We start from the raw sequence: 15,099 nt of genomic DNA on the forward strand, positions 1-15,099 counted from the left end.
TTAGGAAGAGCAAATAGTTGGTTTTTCTGGTTTGATTTTTCTTTTGTGTTGAAGATGATGATGAATAGTGAGATGCGTGATTTTATTTTTTTTTCTTTTTATAATATTATTTTTTTTAAAGAAAAGGAAAAGAAGAGAAGTTAAATTAAGAATATTTTATGTCATGTGTATTTAAGATCATTCTCTCGCTGATTACTCGTCTTAAAATATTAATTTTCCCGAATGCTACACCTAGTAGCCGTTACACTCACTTCTTCTTCCCCTTATGTTTTATTTGGTTGTTCTAACTTTACTCCTCTTAGATGGTAAGTGCTTAAAATAGTAGATTAAAATGTGAAAATTAGTGCTGTCAGCAAATAATATACAAAGGATGAATAATTTTGAAATAATCAATTATTTATAGCAAATATACAATAAGTGAGATTATTCTGGACATTTCCAAAACGTTAAGAATTTATGTACATCGGCGATTATTCTCAAAATTGGGCTCTCTGGAGTATTAATACTCTTTCCACCGTCTTTCGCAGCAGTCAGCAGAGGTATGCCTGCTTATCTTTAATCTGATTTTGTATTATGATCCATTAATTGTTTGTTACAAGCATTATTTATAATTTTGCAGTTGTGATTCTATGAATTTGTTCTTCGTTTTTTATATTTAGTTTTATTTTTATGAATTCCCAGGTTTCATAAGCGAGCAATAATTTCATTTTTGGATAGAATATTGAAAATTTTCAAGCATAATAAAATCGCTAAAGGTCGTGTTTGAACCAAGTTCTTGCTACAAAGTTTGGAAAATCATTCTCTAATTATCAATCTTAACTACTGCTAAAACAATAGTAAAATTGGCTTAAATTCAAATTTCAAATTTTTTCATCTGACAAACACTAAATTTGAATAAGTTTTAGATTTTCAAATGCAATTATAGTTTCCAATATAGCATAATGAAGCTAGAAATCCTATCCTGTGTGGTTATTAGTTCCTCATTTAAATGTTTTCTAGGAAAAAGGAATAGCTAGATATCCTGTACATTAAAAGGGTTTGTTAATTGTTGATTTTTGGGTTGTATCTGTAGAAGAAGATGCCTTAGAATTATGTTTAACAAAGTAGATTATTAGATTTGTAGGATTGTTATAGTTGAAATCGACCGAGTTTCAACTAACATTTACTTAATAGCTATAACCTAATCTCATGCATAACAATATATGAATCTAAAAGATGTTTTAACATTTGATGCGTAACTTGATTGGTTAGAAGGGAATGAACATTTTAATGATATCTGTTCCAAGTTCCAAGTGTAGCACCTCTGATCTGTCCACCTACACCGAAATGATCCTACTTGTGCTAGTATAAATTTAGAAATCACAAAATTTCTTAGGATAAATTACCAGGAATAATACGATTTTTCAACTTTTGACTAAACATGAACAATACCAACTTAAAAGGGTGTTTTCCTAGAAAATCCTAACATGTTAAAAATTAAACTATAGGTGATTATAAGACAAAAATATTTGGTAAATTGGTTAATAAATTAAAGTTGGTATTATTTTAGGAAAATACCCACTAAGTTGGTATTATTTATGGTTAATTAATAGTTGGTATTATTGTAGAGAAATTATCAAAAGGTTGTATTATTCACGGTAATTTTTCCAATTTCTTATTAGTAGACAAGGAATTTTCTGTTGTTATTTATGTTGTTAATGCATTAACCCTAATCACTTTGATATGTGAAAAGTACTAGCTCAATCTCAACCAGAAAACCTTACTACTTATATGATGTTAGGGTAGTCCTATCAGGATTCCTACTTTCAAGTCCAATTCAAATGTGTGACCTTTTAGGAATCAAATACTTCAGTTGTAGTCTAGTCTAATTGCCCCAACGACATGGTGTATTAATGTGTATTTTCTAGTAAGTAAATATTAATGTGTGGCATTTTTAGCGTATTGCGAATTCAAAAGCAAATTGACCGTCGAATTATGTGACACTGCTTTGAGATATAATTTGAAATTGTAAAAATGAATAATGTTTATTGTGGCCCAGGTAGTTTTGTTCGTGAGTTCTCCGTATGAAGCCGTTGTGTCAATGGCGTAATCCTGCTGCTGCTAGTTAACTCTAGCCATGAGATTCTGGTCGGTGACTTACTGAGATGTTGCGTTTTCTTTGGAAGCACTGTACTGCTACTGCTATTGTTTCAAGATGCAGAAGCTTTAGCAGTGTAGTTGATCGTTGCAATGGCAGCTCATCATTCGTTGTCATGAGCTGTGGGGATGGTAGTCAAGGAGCTCTAGGCTTGCCGTCCTCCCTCTTTGGTGTTGGGGCAGATGCTTATGAACCAACTATAGTGCCTGGCCTTCCATCTGATATTGTAAGAGTAAGTGCTGGACATTTTCACTCTCTTGCCGTGACATCTGAAGGGGAATTATGGGCTTGGGGAAGAAATGTTGAAGGTCAACTTGGTAGAGGTCTACTTGAACCAAGGTTTATCATGCTATCTTTTTGTTTTTTTCATCATTTCATCTATGCCTAAGATCATTAATTAGTTTCACTTTTTCCAAATGCTTACTAGAAACTCCTGATTGCTCATCATTTTTTCCTGAGTGAGATGATCAATTCATCTATGGTTAGTCTTGCTTTGCTCCTTTGCTCAAATGTTAGGTCTAAAATGCCCTCCTTTGGCGCCCCTAAAAGAGACGCTTTACAAAAACCGATTCGCTTAGTCTGGGCTCAGCGAGATAAGTAAGACACATGCTTTTTTGCGCTTTTTTGTGCCTTATGCTTTTGGGGTGGGGGTGGGGGGAGGGTGCTTTTGTAGCTTTATGTTTCTCGTTGTTGGATTATGTTGCAGAAAAATGTTGTCAGTGTCACATGATTCGCTAGTCACCTTGAGAATTGTGAATCAAAAAAAGCGAACTATGGTCGTTTTCAGGCTATTTGGAGCCATATTGAGCGAATCGTAAATTCAAAAGACGAACTAACGAGTGAATCTATGTTTCACTAGTCCACATGCATCCCAATTTCACCAATTAAAAAACGTGGAATGTATTTCTTTGTCTTGATCTATCATGCTCATATCAAATATGTATGAGTACCTGAGAGAACAGTTTGTTGGGTTGGGTTCAATACTGAAGATACATTGTATATTTTCATACAATCAGTATAACAAGTAGTCCTTTTTAGGGGAAATGAAGGAAAAAGTGAAGTTTTTTAAACCTGCACTGATTTCATTTGCTATCTCTGTAATCTGTATTCGCTTGTAGTTTGTTGTAGTTTGTAGGCTACTTAAGCCATAGAGGAAAACTGGCTGTGCAGGAAATTTTTACACCCGAACTAGATATGAATGCACAGAGGAAAGTATATACGGATGATAATTGAAATTGATTTTCTTAGATGTAGATTAGTACTAGATGCGACAAGATAAAGTATAATCTTTGTGTCCGATGATCTCTCTGGTTGATTTGCTTTGGTTCATGTAACCGACTTAATATTGAGGTGATTATCATTTTGGCATGAAAATAATAATCAATGCTATAACAGACACACTTGACTTGTTCTAATTCTGCTCTATTTTCTGAACACCTTACTTAGTTTCTGAAATAGGCAAAAAAAAAAAAAAAAATATTGAGCATGTTTGATATTTTGTTGCTGCTATCATAGTATAATTGATATTATTTTGCAGACATTTATGGAATGAACCAAAGCCAGTGGAAGGACTAGCTAAAGTGAAAGTTAAATCTGCGTTTGCTTCTGGTGTTACTTCTGTTGCCATTGGTGATGATGGTTCTATGTGGACTTGGGGAAGGTCCAAGCGTGGACAGCTTGGACTCAGGAAAGGAGTAATGGAGTCTCTCGTCCCATCGAGAGTTGAAGCACTCGCTGGAGAAGATATAATCAAGGTGGTAATTATCTAATGCCTTTTAACTTGAAGATCAGTCTATGAATTGCTAGTTTAAATTTGTTTGGCTTGCTTTTTTGTCTTTTTTGAACAATCTTCCAATGGATAAAAAGCTTCATGGGGTGTTTGGCAAATGGCTAATAGCTGGTAGTTGATAGTTGATTATTGTGGCTGATTTGACCAACTGATTTTGTTAGCTGGTTTGACCAGCTGATTTTGAACTCGCTGCTATAAGCTGCTTGTTCAAATATAGTTTATTCTTAACAATAAGTTGTTTCAATCAGCTAATTTACCAAACATTAGTATTGAATAGTTTGACCACCCAACCTTCTATTTGTATCAAAATAAGTTAAAATTGCCCATTAAGCTATTTTGCCAAACACCGCTTTGCTTTAGATTATATTGAAGCCAAAGTTCCGTGGCTTTATGGTTTTATTCAGCTTTTTGACCCCAATCTTCTGCTATTTTCTGTTTGTAGTCAGTTCTCCGCATTACGTTTATGCAGAAGAATTAACCTAATTTAAGCATATGCTTACATTACAGGTATCACTTGGTTGGGGGCATGTGCTTGCTCAAACAGTCGATGGGAAACTGTTCGGATGGGGATACTCAGCAGATGGAAGATTGGGGCGGTTGGGCGAGACAGTTGAAGCATCACCATTGGATTCAAGTGCAGAATTACCTAGAAAACATGAGATGAGCCGTGCTGAAGCGCTAGACGTTGCTGAGAAACTTGTATTGCAAAGCATGGAGAAGGAAAACAATATGCCTATTGTTTGGGTACCACATTTAATAGAAGAACTACAGTCTGTACGAGTGATGGATATCTCCTGCGGGCTAGATCACTCTCTACTCATTTCTCGTAAGCCTAGAATCTCGATTCTACACCCAAATAATTTTTTTTTTTGATAAAATGAATTCCGATCATTGAACCTCAACAGGTGACACTGGTATACTGAGTGGGGGCAGCAATGTTTACGGTCAGTTAGGGCGAGAAAGCCAAGATTTAGGTTTGTTCCCAGTGAATCTCGGCTTTTGCCCACTGTCGGTTGCTTGTGGGCTGGGCCATTCCTTGGTGATTTGTAATATGGAAGAGCCATTGGGCAGCAATGATCTCAAAAACGTCGTATTCTCTTGGGGGTGGAATGGAAGCTCCCAGCTGGGAAGGCAAGGGCCGGAGAGCAAACCATTAATGGTAGAAGATCTCATTGAGGAGAACACGGTGAGTGTTTCGTGTGGCCGTGTGCATTCAGTTGCTGTCACTGATGAAGGGAAGTTGTGGGTTTGGGGTTGTGGTAAAAATGGGAGGCTTGGTTTAGGGAGCTCATATGATGAGTCAGAGCCAACTTTAGTTGATATTGAACATTACAAAGTAGTGGAAGCTGTAGCAGGATTTGATCACACTCTGCTCTTGGTTGCTCAATCTTGACCTCATTTGCTTGGTTAAAGGCTTGTTTATGTTCTTACTTTTGGAATATTTCATTTAAGGGAAGAAATGGAAATAAACATCTTAAGATATCGGAGATAAAAATATATCCATTTGAGATTGTTATGTTCGTCTTAACACTAGTGGAAAAAAACACATTTGTTGCGTGACATTTGCTGTGGTTTTAAGCAAACACAGCATTAAATAGCATAAAAAAATTAGGAAAAAAAAAATAAAGACTAAATGCTATGGTTTCTTGATGCCCGCAGCAAATAAGTACTTATTTGCTGCGGTTTAATATGGCCCGCAGCAAATAATTGCTTAATTGCTGCGGTTTTTTTTTGGCCCGCAACAATTAAGCACTTATTTGCTGCGGTTTTCTTTTGGCTCGCAACAATTACTTTCTCATAAAATTGAAAACTCGCCTTTTAACGTTCCATTTTCATAAACCCTTATAGTATATTGTTGCATAAACCCACGAAAACACGTTTCATCATCTTCTTCCTTCGAAATTTCTCAAACTTCTACTGTTGGTTCATCATCTGGTTCATCAAACTTCGAATTTTCATAAATCCTATAGCTGGTTCATCATCTGCTTCTTCTCCCACGACTTCTACTGTTCATCATTCTTCAAAAACCTTTGAAGCCAAAAGCATTTGGTCTTGTTCATCTTCAAAACTCACGAATTAAGGTATTATTTCTCTTTTTAATTTCTCAAACCTTTAAGTTTTTTGCAAGTTCAATACATACGAAAATTAGGGCTAATTTTTTTTGTTTTTCTTTGTAGATTATTACATAACCCACGAAATTTCTATTTGTTTTGTAAATTTGCAAGTTTATATTTTTATTGTTTCACTTGTAATTTAGTAATTTAGTTAAAAATGTGGTTTGTTAATTATTTGCATATTTAGTAATTATTTGTGAATGTGGTTTGTGTGGTTTGTTAATTATTTACATATTTTTTTAAAAATGTGGTTTGTTGCTGTACTTGTCTTTAATTATTAGAATTAGAATACTTATATTTCTAAGGTTAAATGATTTAATTTTATTATTTATATTTTGAATATGATTTTATTTACAATGTAGTGCTTAATATTGAAGTATGAAGTATATAATTAGAATATGTTTGGTTATATAGAATTAGAATATGAAGTATATGTATGAAGTATACAATGTTAATTATTCAAAGTATATATTTTTAGGGTTAAATATGTTTGTTATAAATAAGTATATATGTTAAAAAGTTGTTATTAATTTTGTTTTGAATTAATTAATCACACTAATTAGGATGACAAAAGATCGTTCTTGGATGTATGGAAGCATTGAATCGTCAGAATTTATTGATGGCGTATTAAAATTTTGTAGTATTGCGGTTGAACATCAAGTTAGAACAGGGGGAGTTGGTTTTTATTGCCATGTGTCACTTGTGGCAATGTATCAAAAGGTAGATAATGTTGATATCCTTAGGGAGCACATACTTCGACGTGGGTTTAGGCCTTAAAATATCATGTTTGGGTTTGGCATGGTGATGAGGGAGTTTACAAAGAGAAAAGTGTTGTTGAGGACGTCAATAATGTGGCTGATGTCAATGAGGAGGTAGTAGATCATCTTGATGGGTATGAGACAGATGAAGAGAATGTCAATGAGGATGCGGATCGTGCTGATGAGATGATGGAGGGAGTCGAGGATGAGTTAGGAAAACGTCCTCGTGTTTTTGACTTGTTGACAGAGGCTTCTCAAAAGCCTTTGTACTCTGGATGTACAAAGTTCACCAAACTAACAGCAGTGTTGACAATTTTCAACATTAAGTTAAAGTTCAATTGGAGTGACGCTAGTTTCACAATGTTATTAGAAGCGTTAGGTGAGATGCTTCATGAGGGAAATGAACTTCCAAAGTCGACATATTATGCCAAAAAACTCATGTGTCCTTTCGGCGTAGAGTACCAGAAGATTCATGTGTGTCCGAATGATTGTGTGTTGTATCGGAATGAAAACGAGAACTTAGAAGAGTGTCCTAGGTGTGGGTTATCGCGCTACAACCGTAAAGGGGATTGGGATGCTAAAGGGCCCCTGGCTAAGGTATTGTGGTATCTTCCAATAATACCTAGATTCAAGCGCTTGTTTTCAATAAAGAAAGATGAATTAAATTTGAGGTGGCATGCAGATAGGGTGAAGAAAGGTCACTTGCTCACACATCCATTTGATTCTCCGGAGTGGAAGAGTATTGATAGGTTGCATAAGACTTTTGGGGATGAGGTTCGTAATTTAAGGCTCGGACTGTGTACGGATGGAATGAACCCATTCGGCAATCTTAGTTCTCAACATAGTACTTGGCCGGTACTGTTAGTGATCTATAATTTGCTTCCTTGGTTGTGTATGAAGCGTAAGTATATTATGCTTTCGCTTCTTATCTCGGGTCCTAAATAACCTGGCAATGACATAGATGTATATCTTGCCCCTCTCATTGAGGATTTGAGAAAGATGTGGGATGAAGGCGTTTCCGTGTTTGATGCATATGCTAATGAGGAGTTCACCTTGCGTACAATGCTTTTATGCACTATTAATGATTTTCCGGCATATGGCAACTTATCGGGGTATAAGAACAAAGGGAAGAAAGCATGCCCAATATGTATCGTTGACATGGAATCCACATGCATTCCTAAGTGCAAACACGTATTCATGCACCATTGAAAGTTCCTCCCACGAGATCACCAATATTGTAAGAAGAAGATGTTCAACGGGGAGGTTGAGGACCGTGTAGCTCGTCGACCGTTGACCGGTTATGAGGTTTATGAACAGGTTAAGGGAGTTGAGACTGTATTTGGTAAAACAGGGCAAGTGCAAGGGGATGAAGAACGATTATGGAAAAAAGAATCAATCTTTTGGAAGCTTCCATATTGGAGAGATCTACAGGTTAGGCATTGTCTTGACGTTATACATATAGAGAAAAATGTTGCGATGTCATACTCGGGACTCTCATGAACATTTCGGGTAAGACAAAGGATGTTAAGGCCGTGCGAGATTGGTTTGAATGTAAGGGTCTTCGTCCAGAATTGTGGGCACATGTTAAGGTGAGTAAGGAAAGAAATAGAGCTGATGAAGTTGGTGGCAGTAACAAAGGGCGGTAAGAAGAAGATGAGTAACGACAAAATTTATTTGCCTCCAGCTTGCTACACATTATCCAAAGCAGAGAAGTGGGCATTTTGTGAGTCTTTGTATGACATTAAGGTTCCGTCTGGGTACTCATTCAACATGAAGAGATTTGTGAGCCTAAATGGTGAGCTGAAGTTGGGAAGCATGAAACCTCACGATTGCTATGTAATGATGCAATTGTTCTTACCAATTGCAATCCGTGGAATACTGCCAAAACATGTGAGATATGCTATTACCGAGCTATGTTCGTTCTTCAACATATTTTGTAGTAAAGTTTTTGATCCCTTTAAACGTGATGCTCTTCAAGTCGACGTGATTGTAACTTTATGCAAGTTTGAGATGTATTTTCCACCTTCTTTATTTGACATAATGGTTCATCTTATTGTCCATCTCGTTCGTGAGATCAAGCTTTTGGGTCCAGTTTTTTTAAGGTGGTATTATCCTTTTGAAAGACACATGGGTGTTTTACAAAATAAGGTGAGGAATCCAGCACAACCCGAGGGGAGTATGATTCAGGGCACTGTGAGCGATCAGATTAGTAACTTTATAGTCGAGTATTTAGCCATGGCAAAGCCTATTGGACTTCCCACCTCTCGACATGAAGGAAGGCTTGAGGGAAAAGGAACAATTGGCTCCAAATCGATTACACCTCCTCGAGACAGTCTTCTACAAGCACACTTGTATGTGTTGCATCATATTTCTGAAGTCCATCCTTTTTTGAGTGAGCATTTAGATATATTGCGCGCAAAATATCCTTGTAAAGAAATAAAATATTTAATGTGAATATGACAAAAGAAAAAACTAGACATTTGATGAAAATTTGAAAAAAAAAAAGATTATTTAACAACTTTATTAAAAAAAAAAGCTTCATTCAAACTTTATTCCCAAAATAAGCGTCCTTGGCTCCAAAGTTAGACTTGGTGTATACTCGCACTTACTAACAGCGAAATGAAAGAAATGGTCAAAAATTTAGTCCAGGGTCAAGTCGCTGTTACTAACAGCGACTTAATGGTTGACTGGTCAAACTATTAAATCGCTGTTAGTAACAGCGACTTCATGCGTTCTAAATTTCTGCTGAAGCTCCTTATTCCTCATTTCACTTTACTTCGTTGAGAGCCCTAATAACCCACGAAAATCTTCCTCTTCTTTCCACCATTAAAATCAACTTTAATCCTTCAATTAATCTCATCAAATTCCAAGTTTGTACTACCAATTAGTTCTGTCATCTTACTACATTCCCTTCAGGAAATAATTTTTTTGGTTTTTTTTTTCTTTTTTCGAAAATTTAGGGTTTATATTTGTTCATGAAGTTTCAATTAAATGCAGGTTCATAAACTTGAAAATTACTACTCCTTGGTGATCTACAACTTATTTAGGTACCTTTTTATTATAAATTTTTTAGTTTTTTGTTTTTTAAAATTATGTCATTTAAAGTGGTCATTTATACTCAAACTCTATAAATATGTCAAATGTACTTGTTATTTGCTATGATTTTCATAATGTGGTTGTTTGTTCATGAATTTAATGTAGAAAATGTTTGAATTTAATGTAGAGAATATTTGAATGCAAACCCTAATTTTGAACAATGTACTTGCTTTCTTATGAAGTTGATGGTTATATTGATTTTGTACGTATTGTTGTAGAAATGGCTTTATTTCGTGTGACTGTCGTATATTTTTGGAATGGTTCAATTCGATCAAGTAGTAGCAATGTTAAGTATGTTGGGGGAAGACGTAAACTGTTTGCATGCAACTCAAACATGGACTTGAATGAATTTAAACATCTTATATGCTCTAAGATTGGCATTGACACTACAAGAAGTACTGTTAATGTAAGTTTTAAATACAATATGAGTGGAAAATTGTTAGCTCTTCCGGTTGAGGATGAGAAGGCTATAGATGCAATGTGGGAGTATTCAAAGTCTATCTCTATTCCTTCTTTAGAGTTATATGTAGAAGAGGTACCCCTAGGGAATCAAGATGTCAATGTTGTAGATACAAATGCATTCCTGAATGTAACTTCTTCTGCTCCTTCTCATACGCCTTTCCCTACCCAAGAAACCCAAAATTCCATTATGTTATCTTCCTCTTCTCCTTCTAATGAACCCAATCAACTTCAAATTCAAGTCTCAAATGATGATACTTTTAACTTAGAAGATACAAATGAGCCTTGAGATGATGTTAATAGTGAGAGTAATGAATTCGTTAAAGCTTCTTCTGAGGACGATGTGGGTGTTGATGAGTAGTAATTTGCAAGTTTATGAACCTGCATTTATTTGAAACTTCATGAACAAATATAAACCCTAAGTTTTCGAAAAAAGAAAAAAAAACAAAAAAATTATTACCTGAAGTGAATGTAGTAAGATGACAGAACTAATTGGTAGTACAAACTTGGAATTTGATGAGATTAATTGAAGGATTAAAGTTGATTTTATGGTGGAAAGAAGAGGGAGATTTTCGTGGGTTATTAGGGCTCTCAACGAAGTAAAGTGAAATGAGGAAGAAGGAGCTTCAGCAGAAATTTGGAACGCATGAAGCCGCTGTAACTAATAGCGACTTAATAGTTTGACCAGTCAACCATTAAGTCGCTGTTAGTAACAGCGACTTGACCCTGGACTAAATTTTTGACCATTTCTTTCATTTCGCTGTTACTAAGTGCGAGTATACACCAAGCCTAGTTTTGGAGGCAATGACGCTTATTTTGGGAATAAAGTTTGAACAAAGCTTGTTTTTTGAATAAAGTTGTTAAATAATCTTATTTTTTTCAAATTTTCACATTTGTTTAGAATGAAAAAGAGTGTTTTTACTTTTTATAGCCCAATTACACATTGAAATTGGGCGAGTGAGTATTTTAGTGGGATAATATAGGTTGGATTATGCTTTTTAACAGGATAATTATAGGTTTAAAATTTAATGTGGGAAAAAAAATTGTACGTTTTATTGTGATATCACGAGTAGTTATGTTTAAAATAGTAATTTGACATATTCAATGGGATGGATTAAAATAATATACAAAGAAAAATCAAAATACAAACGAAATAATGTACAAAAATATTAGTAAAATATTAAAGGCAAATTAAATAAAAAAGATTGCTAAAACTGAAATAAGACTGGACTCGCAATAGTTAACGGTTTTGAAAGTATATGTAATTAACAAAATGAAATGGAAAAGGTAATATTATTTTGAATTTTAAATTAGATTAATCCTAAAACTTGTAAGTGCAAAATGCAAATATTAGTCAATGTAGTCAAACTTAAGCAATAAAAACACGTAAAAAAAGATTTTATATATTTCTTCAAACACGGAAATAACTCGGAATTCGAATATCCAATGGTTTAAATTTTAATCCTCCCAAGTCCCAAATCGATACAGATAATCAGAAAGGATCAAAATATAATGATCAAATTCAAATGGGAGTTTTGTCAAATAAGATTTCAAGGGATGCCCTTAAACCCGGAGATCACATCTATTCATGGAGGAATGCGTATCTCTACTCCCATCACGGTCTAATTTCTCTCTCTCTTCTACTTACTTTTCTTTTTTTTTTGGGTATTTTTTTTTGTTCTAAGTTTTCTAATTTAAGCATTGTAATTGGAGTACAATTTTGGGAACCCATTATTAGGAATTAAGTAAAAATTGAACGTCAGGCTGAAATAAGATTCGATTCTCTGAGTATGATTTAGTTTTACTGAATTGGGTTTCTTATAAACTCTTCAAATTTACCGTAAAAGGCAATGAGTTTTTGGTTATACTGTCAATTTGGTTGATGATGTGTGTTTTTGTTTGAGTGACAAAGAGAAAGATGAAAATGAAATCATATACAATAGATTATGTGAAAGCCATCTATAGTTGAATTGAGCTGTTCTATCTGGCATTTGGAGCAGTTGTGTGTGCCTTGTTTTTAGAAATAGACGATGGATACTTACCGCCTGTTTAGTAGTCGGTTTTAAATGGTGTGAATGGTGATGAAAATTTAGGGTAATTTTAGTTGGAAAATCTTTGACAACTCTAATGATCATGCTGCTTGTACTTTGATCGTCCCATTTTCTTCATAAAATTCATTCTATGTATTATCTTTCGTGAAAATTTACGCTACAAATCATTCTGATTGCGTCATTTAGTACTAACAACCAAACGAGCCATTAAGGTCATACCGAGTAGAAGATTTGATCTGAAATCTGTTATTAGGATCTTAGGCGGCGTATAGAAAAGCAGTACTGAGACTCTAGGTGCAGCTGCTCAAATGCCTGGAAGTGTACAAGACTCTACGCGAGACTTTTTACGCGAGGCACCACTGAGGTACACGAAAAGCGCAAATGCGCAATGGCTGCATTGATTTCTTGTTAACAACCTATTTTCGATCATGCCTCAAGGCAGGCTCCCCATGCCTGTGCTTTTGCCTTTAGGATCGTAGCCCATATCGCCCTATGTGCCTTAATATACATTGATGTTTGACCAGCTCATGGGGGGCCTTTAGAACTGTGGTGTGGCCTTTGATAGATATTGCTCTGAACTTAGTGCCTTTGCCTTTACCTTTAAGATCATAGCCCATATCGCCCTAGTGCACTTAGTGTCTTCATATACATTGATATTTGATTAGCTCGTGGGGGTCTTTAGAACTGTGGTGTGGCCTTTGATAGATATTGCTCTGAACTTCTAAATTTGAGTTTCCGTTGAAGGTCTGCTTAAGCTTCAAGCTAGATAGAAGTTACACGAACTTTTGAGGGAAGCAAAGATAATTGCTAGGGTGTAAGCCTGAAGCAAAGAAGACTTCATGATAGCCTGTAGTCCGAGTACCAATCTGGCCTGTTGTTATTACTAAAAATTATAATAATCCCTATTGATCAATATATAATAATTAAATTGTAGAAACGTTAATAATTCCCATTAGCATTGTCATTTGTAGTAATTAAATTATCCATCAATTATGCTATTTACCAAGGCCTGTTTCCGACCTTTTTGAGGCCTGTTAAAGCCCGCTTCATTTTAATAATAATAAAGCTCGTTTTTGGCCCGACCAATTTCAACCCTGCCTTACAAAACCTTTCTTAAAACGGGCCGAATAAGGGCTTAAAATTGGGGTTCGGCCCGATGAACATCCCTTTGGGCCGTGTTTTCAAAAGCCCGGTCCATGTAAAAGCCCATATTAAGTTTAACAGGTCCTTAATCAATCCGGCCCATATTTAAATAGACCCGGCCCGACCCGTGTATGGCCCATTGAACACCCCTAAGTTTGACTGCTCTTATATCGATTTCGAACCAAAATCTGCGTTTTTTTTTGTCCAACTAGTGATTGTGGTCGACTGGTCGTGTTGCTGTTGTTTTGATGATTGAGTTCATCTTCTGACAATTATCATTTCGGCACACATCTTTGGTTCTTGCCTGCAGACTCTTATTTGTGTCATTAATACAATTCTCTCGGAATTCGCAATTTCTAACCAGCTTTTGGTGTAATATGTGACAGGAATATATGCAGGAAGCGGAAAAGTCATTCACTTTACAAGAGGACCGGGCCAGGAAATAGGCACAGGAACTTTACTTGACAATGTCATCTTCAGCTCATCAGCTTCCTCGGATCGCTCAAAATGCCCGTGCCCTGTATGTGGCGACCAATCAAATCTCAGCGGGGTTATCTCATCCTGCCTCGACTGTTTCCTCTGGGACGGTGATCTTTACGTCTTTAAGTATGGGGTCTCGCCTGTTTTCTTCCTCGCAAAACCACGTGGTGGGACCTGCACACTTGCCCTCTCAGACTCATCCGAGGACGTTCTTTTGCGTGCTTCTTTTCTGTTAGAGAATGGTTTTGGTGTATACAACATTTTCAAGAACAACTGTGAAGACTTCGCCATTTATTGCAAGACGGGATTGCTCGTTGTAACCGACATCAGTGTGGGACGAAGTGGACAAGCCACGGCGTTTGTTGCTGCTGTGAGCGCAGTTGTGTCGTCCCCACTTAGATTCTTGACTACTAGCTTCAGCGGGCTGGCTGCTGTCGGATGTGGGTTGTATTGTGTTAGCAGGTATGTGGCTGATATCGGAGTGAGGCGTGATGTGATGAAGGTTCCTGTCGAGAGGCTTATTGGCTGCCCTGAATTAGTTATGCCGGAACCAACTGAAACTGAAACCAAAACTGCTAAGCAGGACTAGTATTTGATCTCTTCTGCGTGACATATTGTTGATGATCATGTAGTTATCTATTAAAACACATTTGAAATTTAGAAGTTGGTGATTGAGATTTTGGGGCTACCAATTTGGTGAAAATTGTAAATGGCATGTACTACTTTGTTCAAATTAACATTAAAAAGAAATTGAGTGTTTTTTAAAAAATATGTGGATTTCTGATAAGTTGGAACGAGAAGAAATGTGTGGATGGAATTTCAAGACAGTATAATGAAATTAAACTAATGTGGTTACAATGAATGTCAATGCCCAATAGAAAAATGAAGACTTGCACATGAAAAAGTTGAGAAAATTTTGTATTTTTTTCAATTTTGGAGGAATAGAATTGTAAATTGATATAAAAAATTTCATCAAAAATTTTTCATTTTCTATCACTTGTTAAACCATACAACAAAAAATAGAGAAAATAATTTTATAGAAATACAATTTCCACAAAACCAAACACCCCTT

At 35.7% G+C, this 15,099-nt stretch overlaps 2 protein-coding genes across 5 annotated transcripts; both read left to right on the forward strand.

The window, feature by feature from the left end:
- The first annotated feature begins 333 nt into the window (after positions 1–333).
- LOC130825576 (ultraviolet-B receptor UVR8) lies at positions 334–5,421 on the forward strand. 4 transcript variants are annotated; one of them, XM_057690867.1, is made up of 5 exons: positions 334–539; positions 2,039–2,734; positions 3,675–3,891; positions 4,434–4,752; positions 4,832–5,421. In XM_057690867.1, exons 2-5 carry the CDS (start codon positions 2,601–2,603, stop codon positions 5,317–5,319), a joined length of 1,158 nt encoding a protein of 385 aa, XP_057546850.1. In that variant the 5' UTR covers positions 334–539; positions 2,039–2,600; the 3' UTR covers positions 5,320–5,421. The 4 variants fall into 4 exon arrangements, with proteins under 4 accessions (XP_057546850.1, XP_057546848.1, XP_057546847.1 ...); XM_057690865.1 differs by having other exon boundaries at positions 2,039–2,476; XM_057690864.1 differs by having other exon boundaries at positions 442–539; positions 2,039–2,476; positions 3,675–3,894.
- Positions 5,422–11,780: 6,359 nt separating this feature from the next.
- On the forward strand, positions 11,781–14,831 carry LOC130825577 (protein LEAD-SENSITIVE 1-like). The gene is made up of 2 exons (XM_057690868.1): positions 11,781–11,973; positions 13,934–14,831. Exons 1-2 carry the CDS (start codon positions 11,880–11,882, stop codon positions 14,614–14,616), a joined length of 777 nt encoding a protein of 258 aa, XP_057546851.1. The 5' UTR covers positions 11,781–11,879; the 3' UTR covers positions 14,617–14,831.
- Positions 14,832–15,099: the final 268 nt, after the last annotated feature.

The sequence above is a fragment of the Amaranthus tricolor genome, chromosome 10 (genome assembly GCF_026212465.1).
Source record: "Amaranthus tricolor cultivar Red isolate AtriRed21 chromosome 10, ASM2621246v1, whole genome shotgun sequence".
NCBI classification, from domain to species: domain Eukaryota; kingdom Viridiplantae; phylum Streptophyta; class Magnoliopsida; order Caryophyllales; family Amaranthaceae; genus Amaranthus; species Amaranthus tricolor.

What these genes read in the sequence shown, in the direction of transcription:
- LOC130825576 (XM_057690864.1), top strand. Translation starts at nt 2,145, where the DNA reads ATGTTGCGTTTTCTTTGGAAGCACTGTACTGCTACTGCTATTGTTTCA. An exon ending in AGAGGTCTACTTGAACCAAG is followed by an intron (nt 2,477 to 3,674) that starts GTTTATCATGCT and finishes ATTATTTTGCAG; the next exon opens with ACATTTATGGAATGAACCAA. An exon ending in GAGAAGATATAATCAAGGTG is followed by an intron (nt 3,895 to 4,433) that starts GTAATTATCTAA and finishes CTTACATTACAG; the next exon opens with GTATCACTTGGTTGGGGGCA.
- LOC130825577 (XM_057690868.1), top strand. Translation starts at nt 11,880, where the DNA reads ATGGGAGTTTTGTCAAATAAGATTTCAAGGGATGCCCTTAAACCCGGA. An exon ending in GTATCTCTACTCCCATCACG is followed by an intron (nt 11,974 to 13,933) that starts GTCTAATTTCTC and finishes AATATGTGACAG; the next exon opens with GAATATATGCAGGAAGCGGA.